The sequence below is a fragment of the Carcharodon carcharias genome, chromosome 4, assembly GCF_017639515.1.
Source record: "Carcharodon carcharias isolate sCarCar2 chromosome 4, sCarCar2.pri, whole genome shotgun sequence".
Classification (NCBI taxonomy): domain Eukaryota; kingdom Metazoa; phylum Chordata; class Chondrichthyes; order Lamniformes; family Lamnidae; genus Carcharodon; species Carcharodon carcharias.
The window spans coordinates 111,844,026-111,864,356 of NC_054470.1; the positions used below are offsets into that span (position 1 = coordinate 111,844,026).

A 20,331-nucleotide genomic window follows, 5' to 3' on the forward strand; every position below is an offset into this window, starting at 1 on the left:
CCAGAAAAGTGAAAATTGAGGAGTAACTTGAAGGTCTTTAAGGTTATGAAGTGGTTTGATAGGGTAGATGCAGAAAATATTGCAGGTGAGACTAGAACTAGAGGACATAAATATAACATAGCCCATAATAAATTCAATCGGGAACTCAAAAGATATTTCTTTATCCAGGGAATGGTCAGAATGTGGAACTCACTACCACAAGGAATGGTTGAGGTGAATTATATAGATACATTTAATGGGAAGCAAGATAGGCAGATGAGGGAGAAAGGGTTACAAGGATATGTTGTTGAAATTAGATGAATTAGGTTGGAAGAAGGCTCTTGTAGAGCATAAGCACCAACACAGACCTATTTGGTCAAAAAGCCTGTTTCTGTGCTGTAAACACATTGCAACACATTCAAGTAACTAGTCTCTTGAAGAGAGTTTTGCATTAGTTGAAATAGCAACCTGTTTAAAGCCAGAGTAGCACAGCATTAGCTTATAAGAACCAATTTTCTTACTGGTGCCTGGATATTCAAACATTCCTGCTTTTATAGTTGTAAGTTTTTGAAACATTTCATGCTGAGTTTAGAGAATGCATATGCTATGCACTGTATACATTGGAAGTGTTTTCCTTAGCTCCTTTACTTCTTGATGTGCCCTTCGAACATTTGGGTCGATAGATTCGTTCTGCTTCCATTCGTTCCTCAAGCATTATTTCTTTGTCATCCAGCACTTTCAGTGTAGGTACTTGGCTAACAACATAATGCCTGAATTAAGCAGAGAGCGCAATGATAACTGATTGTGCATTTATGTGCTCTTTCCTTGCAATATGCAATATCTGAGAACTTTGTTATTATCAGTTGAACTAATTGCTGTTTCAAACTTTTTACATATCTTTCAGAAGGTACAACCTCAATTTCAAAACAAGAGCAACATTTGAGTCGACTCAGTCACTGTAAATGCAATATGAACAAAAAATGTTGGAAATACTCAGCAGGTCAGGTAGCCTCTGTGGAGAAAGAAACAGGGTTAACTTTCCAGGTCTTTCATCAGAATCTCTAATATAAATGTGAAGTTAACACAATGTCAAGTTGCACAACCAGTGCTACAATTTCTCACATCTAGGGTTGTGAGGGAAGGCCCATGGTCTAACCATCAGCGTGGATTTTCCTTTATGTGCTATTATATAAACCTACTCACCTGATCAAGCCCAGGATTCAAGCATACACAAGGCGCACAATTTCCAGTGGGCATCCGCAGGCTTGTTTGAAGTGGGGGTGCACCTTGTAAGGAAATGCTTCATTTTTAACTTGTAGCTTCTGACTGTTATGTAGAATTCCATTAGAAGGAACACAGGGACAGAAGGAGGCTACTCAGACCCTCAAGCCTGTTCCACCAATTGATGAGATCACAGCCAATCTGTGGCCTAGCTCTATCCATCTGCCTTGGCTCTGTATCCCTTTATAACAAAAATCTATCAATCTTACAGATTTAAAATGATTAATTGGTGCTAGCATCTACTGCTTTTTGTAGGAGAGAGTTCCACACTTCTACTACCCTTTGCATGAAACAGTGTTTCTTACCTTCTCTCCAAAGGAGAGTGTAAGTTAAAAAGAATTGCAGCCAGAGAGCCTCAGCTTGATAACAAATCACTGCACTCACACAGAACAAGTGGGGACTATCTTTGCTGATAAGAAATTCAGCAGCAAACAGTGTTAAGATTTAGCCTTGAAAAGGCACCTGCCCATGGTTTTGAAAAATTAGGGAAGTCTGAGTCAAGTTATGGGGAGTGATTCTTGGTAAAACTGAAATCCAGATAATTGGATGAGGTAATGCTTCTGAAACATGCGTTATGGTGAATTCTTGGTATAAAAACAGGAGTGTTAGAATACTTCAGAATTAGACGAGGCTTGGTTAGCTAATCCCCTCGAGCTCAAAGCCTGTGAAGTGGGGATATATCTTCTCCACCTTCATTCATCTTCTTTCTACTGCACCTCCAATACATGCACTACATGAACAAACCTTATATATCTTTACTGAGTCTTCTGAACAGCCACTGTCACGCTCCCTTTCTGCAAGTGCATAGGAAAGGAGAGAATCAAGACCAGGGAGGGGTAGCTAACATTTTAGCCCTCATAGTAGAGGCAGGGATCCCTGATTAATGGTTCAAGGATAGCCAGGAGCATTGAGGGAAGTGAGGCTGGAGTTTAACAAAGTAGTCCTTTACCTGTAGCCCTTTATTCACCTCAGCAAATATTCAGCAATCTCACAGCCTCAAGCTTAATTCATAAGACTGTCATGAACTAGCATCCAGCCTTCTCAGTGCTGTCCTGACTCTTGGTCCTTTTCTCTTTCTTCTATGTCCTTCTTGACACTAGAGGCTGCTGCACAAGGTACCTCAGAAGAGGACAATCCTCCAGAGGATGCACTGTCACCCTCTCCTATGCAACAGTGGAACCGCTGGCACTCTGCATGGGAGAAAGGGTCTTCATGTTGTGAAACACCCAGCATGAGTGAGCAGCAGGTGGTGGCAGGCACAGCCCAGGGGAGAGAGAACTCATCACAGGGAAGGCCCTCTCCAAGCTCTGCTGGCCAGGACAGAGATGAAAACCCAAAGGATGAAGCCACAAAAAGGAAACTCTGGGGAATTTCAGCACTATGGAAAAAAAGAAACACTTCAACTTCTATTATATAGAACCTTGAATACAATGTCCAAGGCATTTTACAGAAGCATGAAAAAATAAGTATGACACCGAGCCACATAAGGAGATATTAGGTCAGATGACTAAAAGCTTGATCAAAAAGGTGGGATTTAAGGAGTGCCTTAAAGGAGGAAAGCAAGGTAGAGTGGAGGAGATGTTTAGGGAGGGAAATCCAGAGCTTAGGACCTAGGCAACTGAAGGCATAATCACCAGTGGTGGCGCAATTATAATTGGGAGTGCTCAAGAGCCCAAACTTAGAGCAGCACAGATATCTTGGAGGGTTGTGGGGCTGGAGGAGATTACAGAAATAGGGACAGGCAAGGCCATAGAGAAATTTGAAAAAGGATCAGAATGTTAAAGTAAAGATGATGCTTTAATGGGAGCCAGTGTAAGCCAGCAAGCACAGGGTGATAAGGGAGTGGGACTTGCTGCAAGTTAAGATAGGGGCAGCAGAGTTTTCGATGATCTCAAGTTTATGGAGGGTAGGATGTGGAAGACCAGACAGGAATCCACTGGAATAGTTGAGTCTAAAGGTAACAAATGCATGGATGAGGATTTCAGCAGCAGATGAGCTGAGACAGAAGCAAAGTTGGGCAATGATACAGAGGTGGACAATCTTCCTGATGGCAGGGATATAAGGACGGAAGCTCATCACAGGATTAAATGTTATGAACAGACTGGCTTAATCTCAAATTGTTGCCAGGGAGAGGGATGGAATCAGTAGTGAGGGAGCTGAGCTTAGAGTGAGGACCTAAAACAAGAGCTTCAGTCTTTCCAATATTTAATTGGAGGACATTTCTGCTCATCCGGCACTGGCTGTTGGATAAGCATCAAATAATTTAATAGCTTGCATTTATATAGTGGCCCAAAGGACATTCCAAAGCACTTTACAGCTAATAGAGTACTCTTGTTCACTGTTGTAATGCCGGAGCTGAAAGTATGGGGGAGTCATGATGATACTGGACATAAAAGGGTTAAATTACAAGGACAGGTTGTATAGACTATGTTTGTATTCCCTTGTATATAGAAGATTAAGGGGTTTGTTAATTGTTAATTGGTTTGTTTAAGATGATTGAAGGAGTTGATAGGGTAGCTGGAGAGAAACTATTTCTTCTGGTGCAGGGAGCTCAGGACAATGGGGCATAAGCTTAGAGCCAGGCTGTTCAGGGGTGATGTCAGTAAGCACTTCTTCACACAAAAGGTGGTGGGAATCTGGAATTCTCTTCCCCCAAAAAACTGTTGAGGCTATGGGTGAAAATTTCAAAACTGAGAGTGATAGATTTTTGTTAGGCAAGGTATATTAAGAATTATTAAACTAAGATAAGATATGGATCAGCCATGATTTAACAGCAGTGGAACAGTGAGGGGCTGGATCACTTCCATTTGTTCCAATGGAGCTTCTGAGCAATTGCTCAGCCCACTCCAGGGAAGTCCTTCCAGTCTCCTCTTCTTCATCAGCACCTTGAGTTCCTGGAAGCAACAAGATTTTCCACATTGGGATGTGAAGCAGAATGTATGGAACTCCGATGATTCTTGAAATATATTGCAATCAGATTTATCCAAGAACCTAAAATTTGCGATGATAAATATGAAAATTCTGCTTCACCACACTTCTTGTCGTTGCACTTGTCTTGTTTTGTCGGTTGTCCTGTCTGCTTGCGGAACCCTTACTGAAGTGTTACTACTTACCTATAATCTATGTAGTCCTCTAAGCTTCCTCCATTAAAATAGCTTGGTGCAGCCTCATTGTTCATCATGCTCAGAATCCTAAAGTTCCACATGCAAAATAATGAGATACATTAAACTGGTCGTACCCATCCTCAAAAATACTGCAGCAAGCAGACAGTTAAACAAATATTCAACAAAGCGTTCATAAAAAGACAACTATAATATTTGTCCTGCAATTTGGCAGTTTTGAAACTGGTAGCAAATCGAAATACTCCTATCTATTTGTTTGTTTTGTATTTCCCCTGCATTGTATCTTAAATATTTAGGTACTTGCAGCAACTGCACCTTAATTCTCAGAATGTTTTTGTACCTCCTGAATTATATAATCAACAATTCAGATAATTTTAATAATGTCAAAAAACTTACTGCTTGTGGCTTCAGATACCTGGCCAGTCAACATCAGCTCTTTATACACTGCTGCTAGTGGTCAATGCAGAGCTGCACACTGAAGATATTTAAAGGATTGCCGTTCTGGAGCAAGATGCTCTGGAGCTTCTTACCCCAGGAGATGCAGTGAAGCACTCTCCCCTACATGACAATGGTGACTACTCTTCAACATCACATCATTGGCTGCCAAGTGCTTTGGGATGTTCTGCGGTTATGAACAATGCCATAGAAATTTCTTTCTCCCTTCCTCCCTCAGTCCTTGCTTCCTTCCATTTCCCCTAAAAACGTTTTTTCACATGTTGCCTTTGGTTCTTTATTCTGTCTTGCCCTCTAAGAATTTTATAAGTTTCAATGAGACCTTCTAAATTCTATAGAATTTAGACCCATAGACACCTGGGGAGCAATTTTAACCCACCCCACTCATCCAGAAACTGACAGTACTGAATGCAACACCTCATTCAATATTACTTCCCATTAAAGTCAACAGAGTGTATTATTGGGCTGGGTGTAAAATTGAGGTCCAATCAATCCCATGAGTTTCCATATAGTTTAAAACTATACCCCCTGCACTGCAAAATACAACATCTCTTGTCTGGTTTCAACGTGATGAGAGATTGGATTGACAGAGCCCTAATATAATGCCTCTATGACCTGATTTCTGGTTAATGGTTGTCTCCCACATAAATCACTGGACACACTGAGTGAGGGTAGTTGACAGCAGCAGGAGACTAGCAGAAATTGACACAATGCTCAAGGGATGAGGCCAAACCCATCCAACTCAGTTGTCCCCTTGCCCAAATAGCTTACCATTTTCCAGATAGTGTGAAAGACCAGTCAACCACTGCAGCAATAGATGTAGGGCCACCTGGTGGTCCAACAGAAAATGATACCGGCACATTTCCATTCCAAGAGACATGAGCTGACATCCAGCAGTCAGCTCATCATACTTTAGCCTCCCAATGGGGAATTACATAGATAGAATACATTCACAGAACAGCAAGCACTAACACACTACACAAAAGGAGGGAGAATAGCAACGGCAAACGCCATGCAACTCAGTCTTTTTAAAGAAAAAACAAAAAAGATAAAGAAGTTAAATCGCTGATTGACTGTAGAACCCTCACTTGAAGCAAATGTCCTTGTGATCTTAAAGAGATCTCACAAGTTAAAAATTAAGTGTAATATATTGTGTGTTGCATAAACCCTCTAAAACACAGTAGCAACACTGAAATTTTATCAAGGGTGTAATAATTAAATAAACTTCTACAGCGCAGAAGCAGGCCATATGTCCCCTACTGATCTATGCTGTCCTTTAGCCACACAAGCCTTCTTCCAATCTACTTCATCTCACCATATCAAACAGATGGTCCTACTCCAGTGTAAAGTGTTGGTGATCAGTGATCAGAGGGCTGTCCCCCTCAAAATCTTGAATCTGGTGACACCTGGTGGTTTGTTTCAGTTTTTCACCTCAGTCAGAATTTATTAAACAATCGTCCGGTCCAGTTGGCAGTGGACATCATGGCGGGCGTGAACAGACGAAATGGCGAGAAGGCCAAAAATCAGTTCAATGCAGCCATGAAACCAGTTTCCGATCATCCGCTCCACCCATCATGGCGGGCCACGTTTCCCGCCGCTGCACATCTGGTACCTAATTTCAATACTTCAGCATCTTCACTATAAGACCTGCTCGCTGGAATCACCCCTGCACGGCAAATTTACCACCCACGCCGGTGTGACTTCAGAACAGATTGGTTCACGCCTGCCTTTGAAAGGCGCGCACTGGAAAGCTGAACGCTGAGGGAAATTGGAGTTGAGCGCACACAACCTTGTGCAGCGCTCATAAGCATCGCCCTTAGGACATAAAGAAATGGGTGCTGTGCAATCAGCGTTGGGGGCGGGGAGCAAGTCGCATCTTCCTGGCTGGATTTCAGTGTGATGCCGGGGCAAGGGTTCCAGTGCAGGTGAGGCCAGGGAGTGGGGGGATGGCACAGACTGAAGGAGGTATACAAGCACATGCCAGGAAGGGTGGGGGTGAGAGAAGTGGCCACATACCTGGACAGGTTTGTTAAAAGTGAGCATTCTTCCACAGGTAGGACCAATCAGCAGCATCTCCATTGACTCGCTTGGAGTCAGGCCTTTGAAGCTTTTTTGTCCACTGAGCAACGCAAAAGCATGAATGTGCCAATAAATGCTCCAGAACCTTTCACTCCTTGAGTGCAGACTGCAAATTAATGTGCGTTTTAGGACACAGCAGAACAATTGGCCGACTGGGTAAGTTGTAGAATCCCCTTGTGAAAGGTGGCCATGGCGCAGTCACTGGTGGAGGTGCTCACAGCCCCTTGCAATGTCTTTATTAAGGTTTGGGCTGGTATATCTCATGGTTCAAGCTAATAGTGCAGACTTGCAGTGCGGGTTAAGAGAATACCTGTGCCTGAGCTGAGAGCACAGCGTGCAGTCCAGTGGCTGAAGCTGTTGCCAATCGGTCAAGTGGAGTGGGGCGGAGGTGGGCGGGGTTTCAGACAGCCGTGAAGCGCACAACACACTGGCCATCTAAGTAGTGGTCAGCACTCTCCTGCACGCATGGAGGGGCCTTCAGACTTAACCAAGAGAGGGACTCAGGATCCATATGCTAACCCACATGTCTCTCTTTTTGATCCTGCAGCAGGAGAACATCAGGATCACGGAGCCTGGTGATTTAGCAGTTTGCCTCATGGCTTACAGGGAGCAGTGAAGAAGAAGAAGAGAGCGGCGGAGGTGCCTGACTTGGCAAAGGGAGGAGCACCTCCCTCAAGATGAGGGTGCGGCAGGGCCTGCTCTGCACGCAGATGACTGAGAACCAGTGTCACTGAAGACTGCGCACGTCTAGGGAACTGGTCGGTCACATATGCCACCTACTGCAGGATTTGGTGCCATGGGGACATGGAGGGCATCCACTGCCAGTGGCTGTGAAAGTGGCCGCAGTGCTCAATTTTTACGTCAGTGGCTCCTTCCAGAGCTCCTCAGGTGACCTGTGCGGGATCTCACAGGCCTCCACATAGAAGTGTATCCAGGAGGTTACGAAAACCATCTTCGCGAAGGTAGAGAACTTTGTGCACTTCACCCAGGATCAGGAAAGCCAAGAAGCAGGACCGCTGGGATTTGTGCAGATCTCGGGTTTTCCACAGGTGCAGGGTGTCATCGACTGCACTCACATGGAACTTAAATCTTCGTGGCAACAAGCAGTCAGTTACGTCAACCACAAGGGCTTGCCCTCACTGAATGTTCAGCTGATCTGCGACCACCACAAACACATCCTACAGGTCTGCGCAAAATTCCCAGGGAGGGCCACGACTCCTACATCCTTGGCAGGTCTCAGATTCCTGACATCTCCCAGGGTCCAGAGAAGTTGCAGGGTTTTCTCCTTGGGGGCAAGGGCTACCCACAGTGGACGTGGCTGATGATGCCCATGTGGCAGGCTCAGACAGCAGCAGAATGAAGATATAACGAAGCTCATGCTGCGACCCGGACTTTAGTGGGACAAATGATAGGCATCTTGAAAATGAGGCTCCGGTGCCTCAACAGGTCCAGTGGAACACTGTAATACATTCACACATCATTGTAGCTTGCTGAGTGCTACACAACCTGGCGCTGCAACGGGGCAGGTCCTGGCTGAGGAGGAGATGGAAGAGCTACCCGACTCCTCCAATAGGGAGGACGTTGAAGCGGATGATGGTAATGTGGTCCTCAAAGGTGAGGATGCTGGTGATGAGGCCATCGCACTGGTCAGACGAAGCAGGAATGCTTGGATGGTCCTCATAGCTGCAGATTCGTGGAGGATGATGCCGAGATGCAGTGAGGACAGTCCTGACATCCTCACCTTGCATCTGTGAACAGCAGCAGCGCACATGCCCTCAGTGCACAGGCTCATGTCATGGAGACACAGCAGAGGCCCTAAGAGTCACTAGATTCCAGGAGGATGATGATGACATGCAGTAAGAACACTCCATAGATCTTCACATTGCCTCTGTGAATGTCTGACTCTTGTCTGGCTGAGGAAAGCTCGCTTGTGCTCTGTGATCAGGGTCATTTCATGAGAAACAGCTTTGGAAACTTTATATGCACCTGATCCTTTGTCAGCCTTCACCACCTGACCCCTTCAGGAACACAGTGTCACCGGTCACAGATGCTGATGAGATGGGGGCCAGCCCCACCTTAAAGGCGCTGAGAGCACACAGAGAGAATGACCGAACTCTGTGATGCCTGCCCACAACATTCTGGCAGCAATGACAAGCACCTTTGAGGTGTAGGCATCACTAACGTGTCCAGGGAGTGAGAAGCTGGACCATCACTTTGCTCTGAACGTTACACACTGCACAGGGAAGAGGCCTTTCATCTTGTGCAGGAACCAAGGTTTCACATCTGAGTGACAGGAACGCTGCCGTAGGCAAGGAGACATTCTTGGAAGTTTATTTACAATAGTGAACATTATGTACAAGTGATTAACACCCATTCCCATGCTGTGTAACCAAATCTTCTTAACCTTCCTAATGCTGCTGCTACGCCCTGTATGTGATGACTTCAGTGGAGTGATGAGACCTGAAGGGCCCTGGCCTGCTTTGGGTGCCCTGCTGTGGGGCAGCTGCACCCTCCTTGGCCTGTGGAGCTGGAGCTGCGGGGGTCAAGGAAGAGGGGATTTGGATTGGCCGGACATTCCTGGAGTCACCTGGATCAATGGCCCCACAGTGCGAGCTGCTGGTCCTCCTCCCTATGGGTGCCCAACAGCACCTGGCTGGCTCCTTGAGGAAAATTGGGGAAACTAGATTGAGATCGAGCTGCTCTGCACCCCTCTCATATTGATGCGGTTGGATGGCATCAGCGATGGAGTTCAGCCGTGCAGGAGGGCACGACCTATGTCTTGGACCAAGGTCTCCATGGTGGCCACCAACCTGCCAGTGTTGACCTTGGTACATCAGCATGTCCGCGCTATCACCTCGGACTGAAGGCAGACAGATTCCTCCATTGTCCCTTGTAGTCTGAGGTGTGCACCAGGCACCCCTTCCTGATGTTCCTGTGATTGTCTTTGCAACACCACCAACTAATTGAGGACCGAGTCCAAAGGCTCATCATCTGACTCGGACTTAGCACATCCTTTGCCTCCAGCAGCCCTCAGAGTGCCGGTGACCAAGACTGTCCCTTTGCCTGCTGTGGAACAGATTATGTGCAGTGCTCACCAGATTGTGATCCCGAGGCTGCTCTACATCTGGGTCCCACTGAGACGTATGTCGCTGCGCTAGTGGAGAGTGTGGGTGAGTGCTGTGATGGATCTCCAATGGTGCTGCCCTCAGGATCCTCAGGATCCGGGTGTTCTCAGCATTGGGGTCACGGTCAAGGTTGCCTGAGGGTGACGTGTCAGATGTGCCTAGGACAGGAAGTGGAGATTATTAGTGCTTGGTAGCTGTGTTGAACACAGAATGATGGATGCAGAGGCTCGTTGAGAACAGGATCATGTGGTGCAGGATTCTTACGTGGGTGTTCGCCGCTGGCGTCACCATCACTACAGGAATGGTCAACATCCTCTCCGGCCAGCTCCAGTGCGCGACTCTCGAAAGGAGTGAGGGCCTTGATGTCTGGCACTCCACCCCTGGTCCTCTCCCGCTGATTGTGCATGATCTTGTGGACAAATGACAGATGGACAGAGTGTAAGCAAGGCGCATGCCAGGCCAGATGAGAAGTATGCCAGGTGTGTTTGTGTGCTGAGTGGAGCCATGGACAGGATTTGGAGGCAGTCTCCAGAGCGGATGAGGCTGATGGAGATGTGAGGGTTTGTGTGAGAGGGTTATTGGTGATGCCCCTTGAGCTGGCAGTGAGTGAGATGCCAGTGAATATGTGATGGGCTTGCGTGTGAGTGAGTTGAGATTGATGAAATTATTGACTTACCCTGGCGGCATGGATGAGATCATTCATCTGTTTTCTGCACTGGATGGCTGATCTCCTGTGTGCAGCATTGGCACTGGCCCCCTCTGCCACTGCATCCCAATCCGGAGTGCTGAGACTGATGAGCCTCCTGCGGCCAGAATGGAGGTAGGGGACATCGCGTGGGCCTCCATGACATCCAGAAGCCATCCCAGGGATGCGCCACTGAATCAGGGGGCTGCACTCTTATTGGCTTTTGGGTCCATGTCTTCACTGGAGGAGTTCTACGCTTTGAGCATTGAGAAGTGCGCACGCGGCTGCATTTTAAATATGGTGCTCGGTGTGAGGAAGTGGCGAGGTAAAGGCGTGGCTAGCCAATTGGAGGCCGGCTGCCAGTGATCCGGTGTGTTTCCCGTGTCTGCATAACTTATGAGGCGGGAAGGGGATGGTACGGTGTGAAAACCCGTCATTGTGGGTAAAACGTGTTTTTACACGCCTGCTACCGGACTTCATGTAAATCTGGGATGATTCCACCCAAAGAACACGATAAATCATTGCTGCAGAGTTCTTCAGCTTTAGCCGCAAAGTAGAAACAGAGATGTAAATTATCCGATTCCACTGTATATATAGTTCTGTCGCAGTCACAGAATGAGTGGCTTGAGTCGCATGGAGAGCCTAGAGAAGCTATGAATGTTCCCTTTAGAGCACAGAAATTCAGGGGAAATTTAATCGGGATGTTCAAAATCATGAAGCGTTTTGATAGAATAAATAAGGAGAAATGGTTTCCATTGGCAGGAGGATCAGTAACCAGGGGAGACAGATTTTTAGCAAAACGCCACAGAGGATATAAGGGCTTTTTTTCACAAAGTGGGTTGTCACGATCTGGAAGGTGCTGTCTGAAAGGGTGGTAGAAGCAGATTTAATAATAATTTTCAAAAGAGAATTAGATAAATACCTGAAGGGGAAAAAAATTGAAGGGTTATTGGGAGTTGGATCAATTCCAGAGCTCTTTCAAAGAGTCAGCACAAATGGGCTGAATGGCCTCTTTTTGTGCTGTATCATTCTACAATTCCACGAACTATCAATGGGAATTAAAACTGATCATTTACATCACTGACCCTCATCTGCAGGAACTTATCCTACTTTAAATGCCGCAGTCCTCGGCTTTGACATTGCTTATCCTGGACAGCAGCCTAGATCAGGTGAATGATGTGCATTATTTGCGTTCACCAAAGGCGTCAGTTAGAAAGCTACATTTTAAACCTGTTAAGTGCATCAGCTATTTGGGGCGATTCAAACAGAATTTTTTTGCCTCAACTGTTCACACCTTGTTAAAGTGTGATTATCACTAGGCACTTTCATGGTGCTAGGAGCATAGGAACAGGAGTAGGTCATTCAGCCCTGGAGCTATTCTACTGATAATTTAGATCATGGTTGATCTGTTTCTTAACTCCATCAACCTACCTTGGATCTGCAGCCATTAATACCTTGGGCTGCCTTTCACATGCCCTCGCTGGGCGTGTTTTCAGCGGAGGCACATGTAAAATGGGGCAGGTACCCAGCCCACCACCTCATCACCCACCCCTGAGCTAACCCCCAAGCTCACCCCCATAATATAGGGGATGGACGGGCACCGAAATCGGCAACCTGCCCCCTGCCATATTTAAATAAATAATCAATGGCAATTGGGCTTGTTAACAAACCGATTGAGCCCAATAATACACTGCCCACACCAGAAAATGGTTGGCATGGGCACGTGGGGTGGGAGTGGGCAGGATGCTTTTTTTAAGAAACTTTTTCAAAGGGCAGGAAGGAAGGAAGGTACTATCTTTGCGGTTCGGGGAGTACCCTAAGATAGTACCCGCTCCTTTATTCCTACCTGCCCTCTCCATTACATACACCAACCCTAGTCTCCCCTCCCTAAACTGTCCAAATTCTCCCTGCCCAAGACCCTGGACTTACCTGGCTCTGGGATCCATGGGCCTTCTTCTTGATCCCTGGTTGCAGTCCTGGCAGCACCCACTAATGCATTCTTGGCGCTGCTGGGACTTATGGAGCTGCCAGCCAATTGGATTGGACAGCAGCTCCTGAGGGTGGGATTACCTCCCTAGTGAGGGGCAGGAGTCCCACACTGCCCAATTTAACCTTCCCGCAGTGCGTTATGGCTGTGGGGCAGCTGGCACAGAGCGAGTTGGCTCCACGCTGACTTTGCTTCCGTCTCCCCCCTAGTGATATTTTACCCCTTGTATCTAACAAAAATGAAGCCCATGTTGGCTGTGACTCAATGGGTACCATTGTTGCCTCTGTGTCAAAAAGCTGTGGGTTCAAGTCCCCCTGTGGAGACTTGAACACAAAAATCTCAGCTGACATACCATTGCACTACTAAAGGAGTGCTGCACTGGTGGAGCTACTATCTTACAGATGAGATGTTAAATCAAGGCTCCACCTAGCCCCTCAAGTGTATGTAAAAAGGTCCCATTGCTCTATTTTGACAAAAAGCAGGAGAGTTTTTTGTGGTGTCCTGACCAATATTTATCCCTCAACCAACATCACTGAAAAACAGATTATCTCATCATTATTTTGTTACTGTTTGTGAGATCTTGCTGTGCAGAAATTGGCTGTTGTTTTTGCTATGTAACAACAATGACTGCACTTTAAGAAACGCTTAATTGGCTGTAAAGTGTTTTGGGATGTCCTGAGGTCATGAAAGACGCTATGGGTCAGATTTTCAATTGCTAGCGGGGTCGAGATCAAGTGTGGCTGCAATTTAGAAATTCCCGGAGGTCATCTCTGGATCCTGACACCCCTGAGGCGCACCTCGGTTTTCAAATGGAGGGCCGGGGGGTGGGGGGGGAGGGGCGGAGGGAACAGAGAACCTGAGTGCCTCCAATTAATGGTGCGTAAAGCTCCTTGAGGAGCTTGTTTTTGGGCTGGGACGGTGAATTTTCAAAGGTTAATTCGATGAATCGGAACCGTTTGCCCAGCTGTAGGATTCATTGCAAAGAGGATTGAGAGTTTGTTTTTAATGGATGCAAAATGTTCATCCAGCTTCTTGCGCTGGGTCGAGAGCATTACCTTTATTTTGGCTGCATGGCCACTTTTCTTTGTTTCAATGCTGCTAGCCCTCCAAGAAGCTATCTGCTCTATTCTGCATGACACTGGCAGCCTCTGACATGGCCCACGCTTTGCAGGCAGCTCCTGCATCCTATTAATTCTCAACAACACTAATTGCACACCGGGTTCACCTCCTGCCCAATTAGTGCATTAGCTGTTCAAAATGGCACGGAGTCAGGCCCCAGAATTCATATGGGCATCATATGCGATCGCGCTTTGAAAAAAATTTATACATATAAAATCTTTTATTTACAATTCTCAGTTTTGAAATCCCCGATTGATCTCTGTGATGACATTTAACCTGGAAGCAGTACGGTAAGAAAAATGTATAATTTCTTTGAAAAGTCTGTGGAATTTGTAACTGTTTTTAAGAATGTTTGAAAAGAACTTATAAGAGTTTGCATCAATTGTAAAGGGCACTTGTGTTTTTCTTGAATAATAAGAAATACTGGTCCATATGACTTGGTGACCTTTAATCTGGAAACAGTGCCAAAAGGAAGGAAGGTAAGAAAGAAGCTATGCGGTTGGCAGACATAAAGGAGAACTGCAGGCACAAAGGAGAGTTACAAGCAGAGGAGCTGAAAGGTGAAGATGATCAGCACACAGATGCAGCCACAAAGAGAAAGCAGACAGAGACAGAAACAGAAACAGGAACACAGAGAATTCTTGTGAACAAGAGAAGCAAATCACTTTCAGGAAGAGGTCAGTTTTTTTTTGGCAGAAAAGGAGACAGGAGCTTTTGGAGGTACTGTGCAAACTGGCTAAAAAGGTTTAAAACCTAGAAAGCTGTGTGAATAGTTAAATTACGCTAAAGAGCTGGGTGTTTTCTCAGATGTGACAAACCATGAACTAAGGTGTTACTGGTTGGTTGGTTGAAAAGGAACTCTGGAAAGGTACACCATCAGGGCTGTTGTGACCTGAGAGAGAAAGGTTTGTAGGAGTATGCCTTGCTGATGATAATTGTACCATGGAAATCGAAGGTGAAAGCTGTTGTTGGATTGGACACCTGACCCACACTGTATGAATAAAGAATAGCATATTGTGGAACTTTGTAGCTATGCAGTGCCACATTTGTGTGAGGAGTGATGTGGATGTTTGTGGTTGTACAAGATGTGTCATTGCTGTATTAACTATTTAAAATGAAATTTACCTTATAATTTGAAGTATCATTCCCCTGTTAATTCATGTGTGATTTGCTTTGGTTCTAATTTGTGTTAAAATAAAATTTACAAAAAGTGGAATTGTGCTGTAAATATCTTCATTTGGGGGTTGTTTGGCAACTTTGGTTTACGGTTCCCCCACGTGAATCATAACCCTCCAACAGCTTTTGGTTCTTGTTCTTGAATTTAATGCTGATCAATCAGTAGATGCTTTACCCTCTGAAATGTGACTAAAATTCAGTAGTCCCAGTGGAGACATCAGAAACAAAAAATATTCTTTAAACATAAGTACACCTCACCTGATTTGCGGAAAGTTTTTAGCTAGCTCTGCAATGAAAATAGCCAAGTTAGTAATTTTGTTTTTATTTATCCACAAGGTGCTGAGCCTCGGCATGTAAGCAAACTTAACATGAGAAGTGAAATTGTTGCCATCCAAAATCAACGTAGTTAATTTTTTCAGCTCCCCAAGCTGTGAAAGATTTCTGCAATGCCATAGCTGAGGAACACAATTGTCAACAGTGGATAGGCTGAATAACATGAGCTGATGGATTGATTCTGCTAGATGCTGGTATACACAAAGAAATTCTGCTGTCCTGAACTAGTCATATAGTATCATTGATATTCTGGCAGGTTTTAAGTAAACCCAGGGGAACTGAGAGCCAATTAAAGCATCAGAAGATGCTCTTCATTTACCAATTCAAGAGGAACATTCATCATAATAAAATGACCCTCCCCTTCTAATTATTGGAGTTTATATATATAAATGTCAAACACTAGGCTATTAGACAAAGAATATATTAAGTCGTAAACCTAAATTGCTGGAGAAATCTGCCTATTTTGAAAAAAATGTAATGGAGTTCTCCTCAGTGTTCTGGCTAACATTTCTCCACCAGTCAACAGCACAAATATAGATTTATCTGGTCATTGTCACAATGCTGTTTCTGGGAGCTTGTTGTGTGCAAAATGGCTGCCTCATGTCCTACAATACAACAGTGGCTTCACTTCAAAAGTACTTAATTGGCTGTGGGACATCCTGTGATCATGAAAGAAGCTATACAAATGTAAGTCTTTTTTTTCTTTTGGAAGTTGCACGTGATTTAAATGGATTTGGTATGCGTATTAATTAAGGAAATTGTGCTCAGCTGGAATATTGTACCCAATTCTAGGCACCACACATTAGTCAAGGCCTTGAAGAGAGCTCAAAGGGCATTTACTATAATGATACCAGGCTTGAGGAACATCAGCTATTTGGACAGACTGGAGAAACTGGGATTGTTCTCCTTGGAACAAAGAAGATTAAGGGGTGATTTAATACACGTGTACAAACTTACGAGGTGTTCTAATAGAGTAAATAGGGAGAAACTGTTGCCTCTGGCAGGAGGATCAGTAACCAGAGGAGATAGAAGTAAGTTAACTAGCAAAAGAAATAAGGAACAGATAAGAAGAAATTTCAGGCAGCGAGTTGTTATGATTTGGAATGCACTGCCTGAATAACTTTCAAAAGAGAATTAGATAAACATTTGAAAGGAAAAAAAGTGCAGGACTATGCATGGAGCAGAGCATGGGGAGGGTGGTTTGAGTTTAAATGGACAGCTCTTTCAAACAGCTGGTACAGGTGCAATGGGCCGAGTGGCCTTATTCTGTGCTGTATGTTTCTATGATTCTATAGTAGTTTCACAAAAATGACCCATGTGATATGTCTAAATATGATCAAGATATGGTAAGGTGTTACTCTTTTCTTTTGTCTTCATCCAGGTAAGGAAGGTTGATGTTGGGGAACAGAAAACTTTCTGATTCTTGGACAGTATCAACGTTATGCACTCTCAGGTCAAGGACAACACAGCCAACTACAACATAACACTCTTACTACCCATCCTAGTAATCTACTTGAATCCTACCCTCTGTCCTCTCCCCTTACTGAGAATATCTCAAACAAACAGCCCTTAGTCTTTCCAAGCGAGATTGATATGTTGAGAGAAGATTTTGCACATTGGAGCTGTGTATGCAAGTTGGGAACTTCTATTTGGAAATTAAGCTCCTCAGGCCACAAATTTCTATATGTGGGTAGAAAATAATGGACTGGAGTTGCACAATTTTCCCTCAATGTATATCTTGCATGCTTCAGGAGCATCAAAGCAGAAAATCTGCCTCGGTCCCAAAAAAAGGGATCTTTGCACTATGGGCCAAAGCCACTTAAAACTGGCAAATACTGTCAAATAGAGTTGCCAATACTGCAGGATTGTCCTAGAATTTCCAGGAATTAAAGATTAATTTCCAGGACACTGCTGTGAGCAAAAAAAAAGTGGGGAAAAAAATCATAGGGGCATTGAAAAAATGGTGTTTTTAAAACAACAGTTCTTTCAACACTTTTATTTGCTATTTAAAAAATATTGAATATTGGAGAAAAAGCTATTTGACTAATAGTCAAGAATCATCTAATTGCTCAATGAAGAGTCTATTCACTATCCGGCTAGTGTGAGAAGACAAAGCATAATGAGAATGAAGGTGTTTGGTAACCTACAGCAAAATCATGGTGGGGTTGGGTTAGTTGGAGGAAATAGATCATGTGATGACACCTTCAGGAATATGTTCAACAAGAGTCATTTTGCATTGGAACCATATATCTAACAGAGTGACAAGATATTCCTTCCATCACCTTGCACTGGATTTCAACCCAGGTTATAGAAGTGATATGTGAGTCTCACCCAGTATAATGCTCCTTCCCTCTCCCCACTCTAACCCTGATTCCTTGTCACTCTGTACTTTCTCCTCCCATTTCATTTTACATGAAACCCACTCTTGCTTACTTAATATCCTCCACACTCAACACCTGACCAGTCAATTTCCATTGCTGGCCCCCATGCTAGCTGATATTAATGGCTCTCATCCTTTGATTTACTACCAACTACTAATTTCAAAACCATCATCATCATGGCTGTCCTCAAAAGACCCACCCTTAATCCATTCATTCTGCCCAATTACCACCCTGTCTTTAATGCATGTTTCCTCTTTTAGGTCATCAAGTGCATTGTTCCAATGGGTCAGAAATTTACCCTGTCTGCATGGCAAACCACTGGTGGAATTTCTACCACTGTCATTGGGCTGCCAAATATTAATGAGGCCCCCACTGCCCCAGCACAGGGGCAAAATAAAAGGGCAGAACATTAAAACGTAAGAAATAAGAGCAGGTCTAGGCCAAACGATCTCTTAAGCCTTCTCCACCATTCAATAAAATAATGGCAAGACTTCTACCTCAACTCCACTTCCCTGCCCTAATTGTACATCCCTTGATTTCTTTAGTGCCCAATAAGTTCTCAGCCTCAGTTTTGAACTTACTCAATGACTGAGTAGCTACAGGTCTCTGTGGAAGAGAATCCCAAAGATTCATAATCCTCTGTATGAAGAAATTTCTCCTCATCTCAGTCCTAAATGACCCCTTCTCCTGAGACTATGACCAATAGGCCAGGATTTTCCGGTCCCAATGGACCTTTGGCTGGTCAGTCAAATTTTTTGTCCCACCCACAACAATTCCTGTCGTGGTCAAGACTGGAAAATCCCAGCCCTAGATCTAGACTCTCCAGCCAGAGGGAGCATCCTCCCAGCAAGCCCTCAAAAAACTAAGAAGTGTATTAAAGATTCGAAGGTCGGCGTCTTTGGCACAGACTGATGGTCTACACAAGAAGTTAAGTAAAGGGCTGGAACTGTGATATGGTTGCCATGGCAATCCCAGGAAGTGGAGGTAACCAGGGCTGACAGGACAGAATTGTATTTACTCAAATCTAATTTATCATCAAACTTTATTGACAGGGGGAGTAAGCTGCAAGTATCAATGAATGGAGGTGTATTTGTTTTATTAGCTTCTTTTTCCCCCATTTTAATGCTGATTTTGTCTTTCCTTTACATTGTTTCTCCTTCCCCCTTTCCCACCCACCTTCTTAGGGACACACAGCAATCCCAAGTGAGTGATTGTGAGGTCACCACTCCAAGGTTGGGACTGAATGATGCATTCCTATTCCTGTGTTCCAAATGCTGCTTCAAAATTAGCAGCGAAAAAAATGTGCAAATAATTTCTACCATAAAATTCTCACTATCTCTCTAGAAAAAACTTGGTACTATCTGCTGATATCCTGAATGGGATCAGGATCCCCTATTCAAACACTCCATAATGCAATGACCTGCTGCAGCTTCAAGCTTAGAATTTTATAACAAAGAAACATGCCATTCAGCCCAAATGGTTGGTGCTGGTGTTTATGCTCCACATCAGTCTCCTCCCACCTACTTCATTATACTCTATCAGAGTATCCTTCTATTCTTTTCTCCCTTATGTATTTACCTTGCTTCCCCTTAAATGTATCATCAAAACATACAAATACAAGGCATGCCCTAAGAAGTATTACATAAATTAATAAGTCAGGGAGAAAAATCCACTTTCACAAAGTTTTGCATTTATTGCCTTAGTAATCTTGACAGTTAGTATGGTTAGCAGTCAAAATATTAGACAGAAATATTTAAAGGATACTCATCAAGACAGTTGTGGCTGAGGTCAAGTTCTTCAAGACTGTCTGCATGCCGGAGTATTTTGATGAAAGGCACTTCTTGTAGGTTTTGATGAGCAAAAGACATTCTTCGTATCTGCATCATTAAAAATGCTGGGCTAGAGGCACCTGTCACACAATTAATTTCTATCAACCCTTTAATCTGGTCCCACATTTGAAAATAAATTATCACCTAAATATTTAAAGGAGTTCTTGTACCATCGCAACAAATGAGGCAGATCATCAAACCATTCTAAAAAATTACTAACAAGCTATATAATCTGTAGGTTGATAGATAAATGATAATTCCAATGAAGGGCATTGGAAGGTGCAAGCAGAATCGAAGAGGACCCAGAGAAAACAAGCGGCAGTGAATTGTGCACCTTCTCAGCCTACTGTCTTCCTCTGCAGCAAATGTGGCAGCGACTGCCATGCCAGATTGGGGTTTCTGAGCCACACCAGGCGGTGCATGACATAAAGTTGACCACCATGGTGTAAACCATTGTCTTACGAAATGGAAAACCAAATGATAATTAAGGCATTACCATTAACAAAAAAAAGCAAAACTAAGTAGTACCTTTTTCTGCAGCTGCTGAATTTTTCCTGGATGAAGCGACACTCTGCATATCAGTGAAAAAAGAACTAGTATCATGTGCTCCTGCAATCTGTCACACTGCTCTTCAGCAGAAAACACCACGTGATCCTTATACTCCATACTCAATCAAGTGTCATAAGACTGGCAGACGGGAAATTATCTAGCAAATTGTGTGACTGGGAATCAACTCACAGAATAGTGACAACTGTGGTGGACATCCAGCACTCCACGTTTCA

The 20,331-nt window shown here is 44.3% G+C and overlaps 1 protein-coding gene across 1 annotated transcript; it reads right to left on the reverse strand.

The window, feature by feature from the left end:
- Positions 1–583: 583 nt before the first annotated feature.
- Positions 584–20,107, reverse strand: LOC121276776 (leucine-rich melanocyte differentiation-associated protein). The gene is made up of 5 exons (XM_041185320.1): positions 20,078–20,107; positions 19,485–19,629; positions 15,265–15,447; positions 4,374–4,451; positions 584–749 (listed from the first exon to the last, which is right to left on the reverse strand). The coding sequence occupies exons 2-5, from the start codon at positions 19,604–19,606 to the stop codon at positions 584–586; spliced, it is 549 nt and encodes a 182-aa protein (XP_041041254.1). The 5' UTR covers positions 19,607–19,629; positions 20,078–20,107.
- Positions 20,108–20,331: the final 224 nt, after the last annotated feature.

Excerpts from the sequence above, each read along its gene's own strand:
- LOC121276776 (XM_041185320.1), bottom strand. The coding sequence starts at position 19,606 with ATGATGCAGATACGAAGAATGTCTTTTGCTCATCAAAACCTACAAGAA. Across the intron at positions 15,448-19,484 it reads AGCCACAACTGTCTTGATGA|AAATCTTTCACAGCTTGGGG; the intron begins GTATCCTTTAAA and ends ATGGCATTGCAG. Across the intron at positions 4,452-15,264 it reads AAAAACTTTCCGCAAATCAG|GATTCTGAGCATGATGAACA; the intron begins GTGAGGTGTACT and ends GTGGAACTTTAG.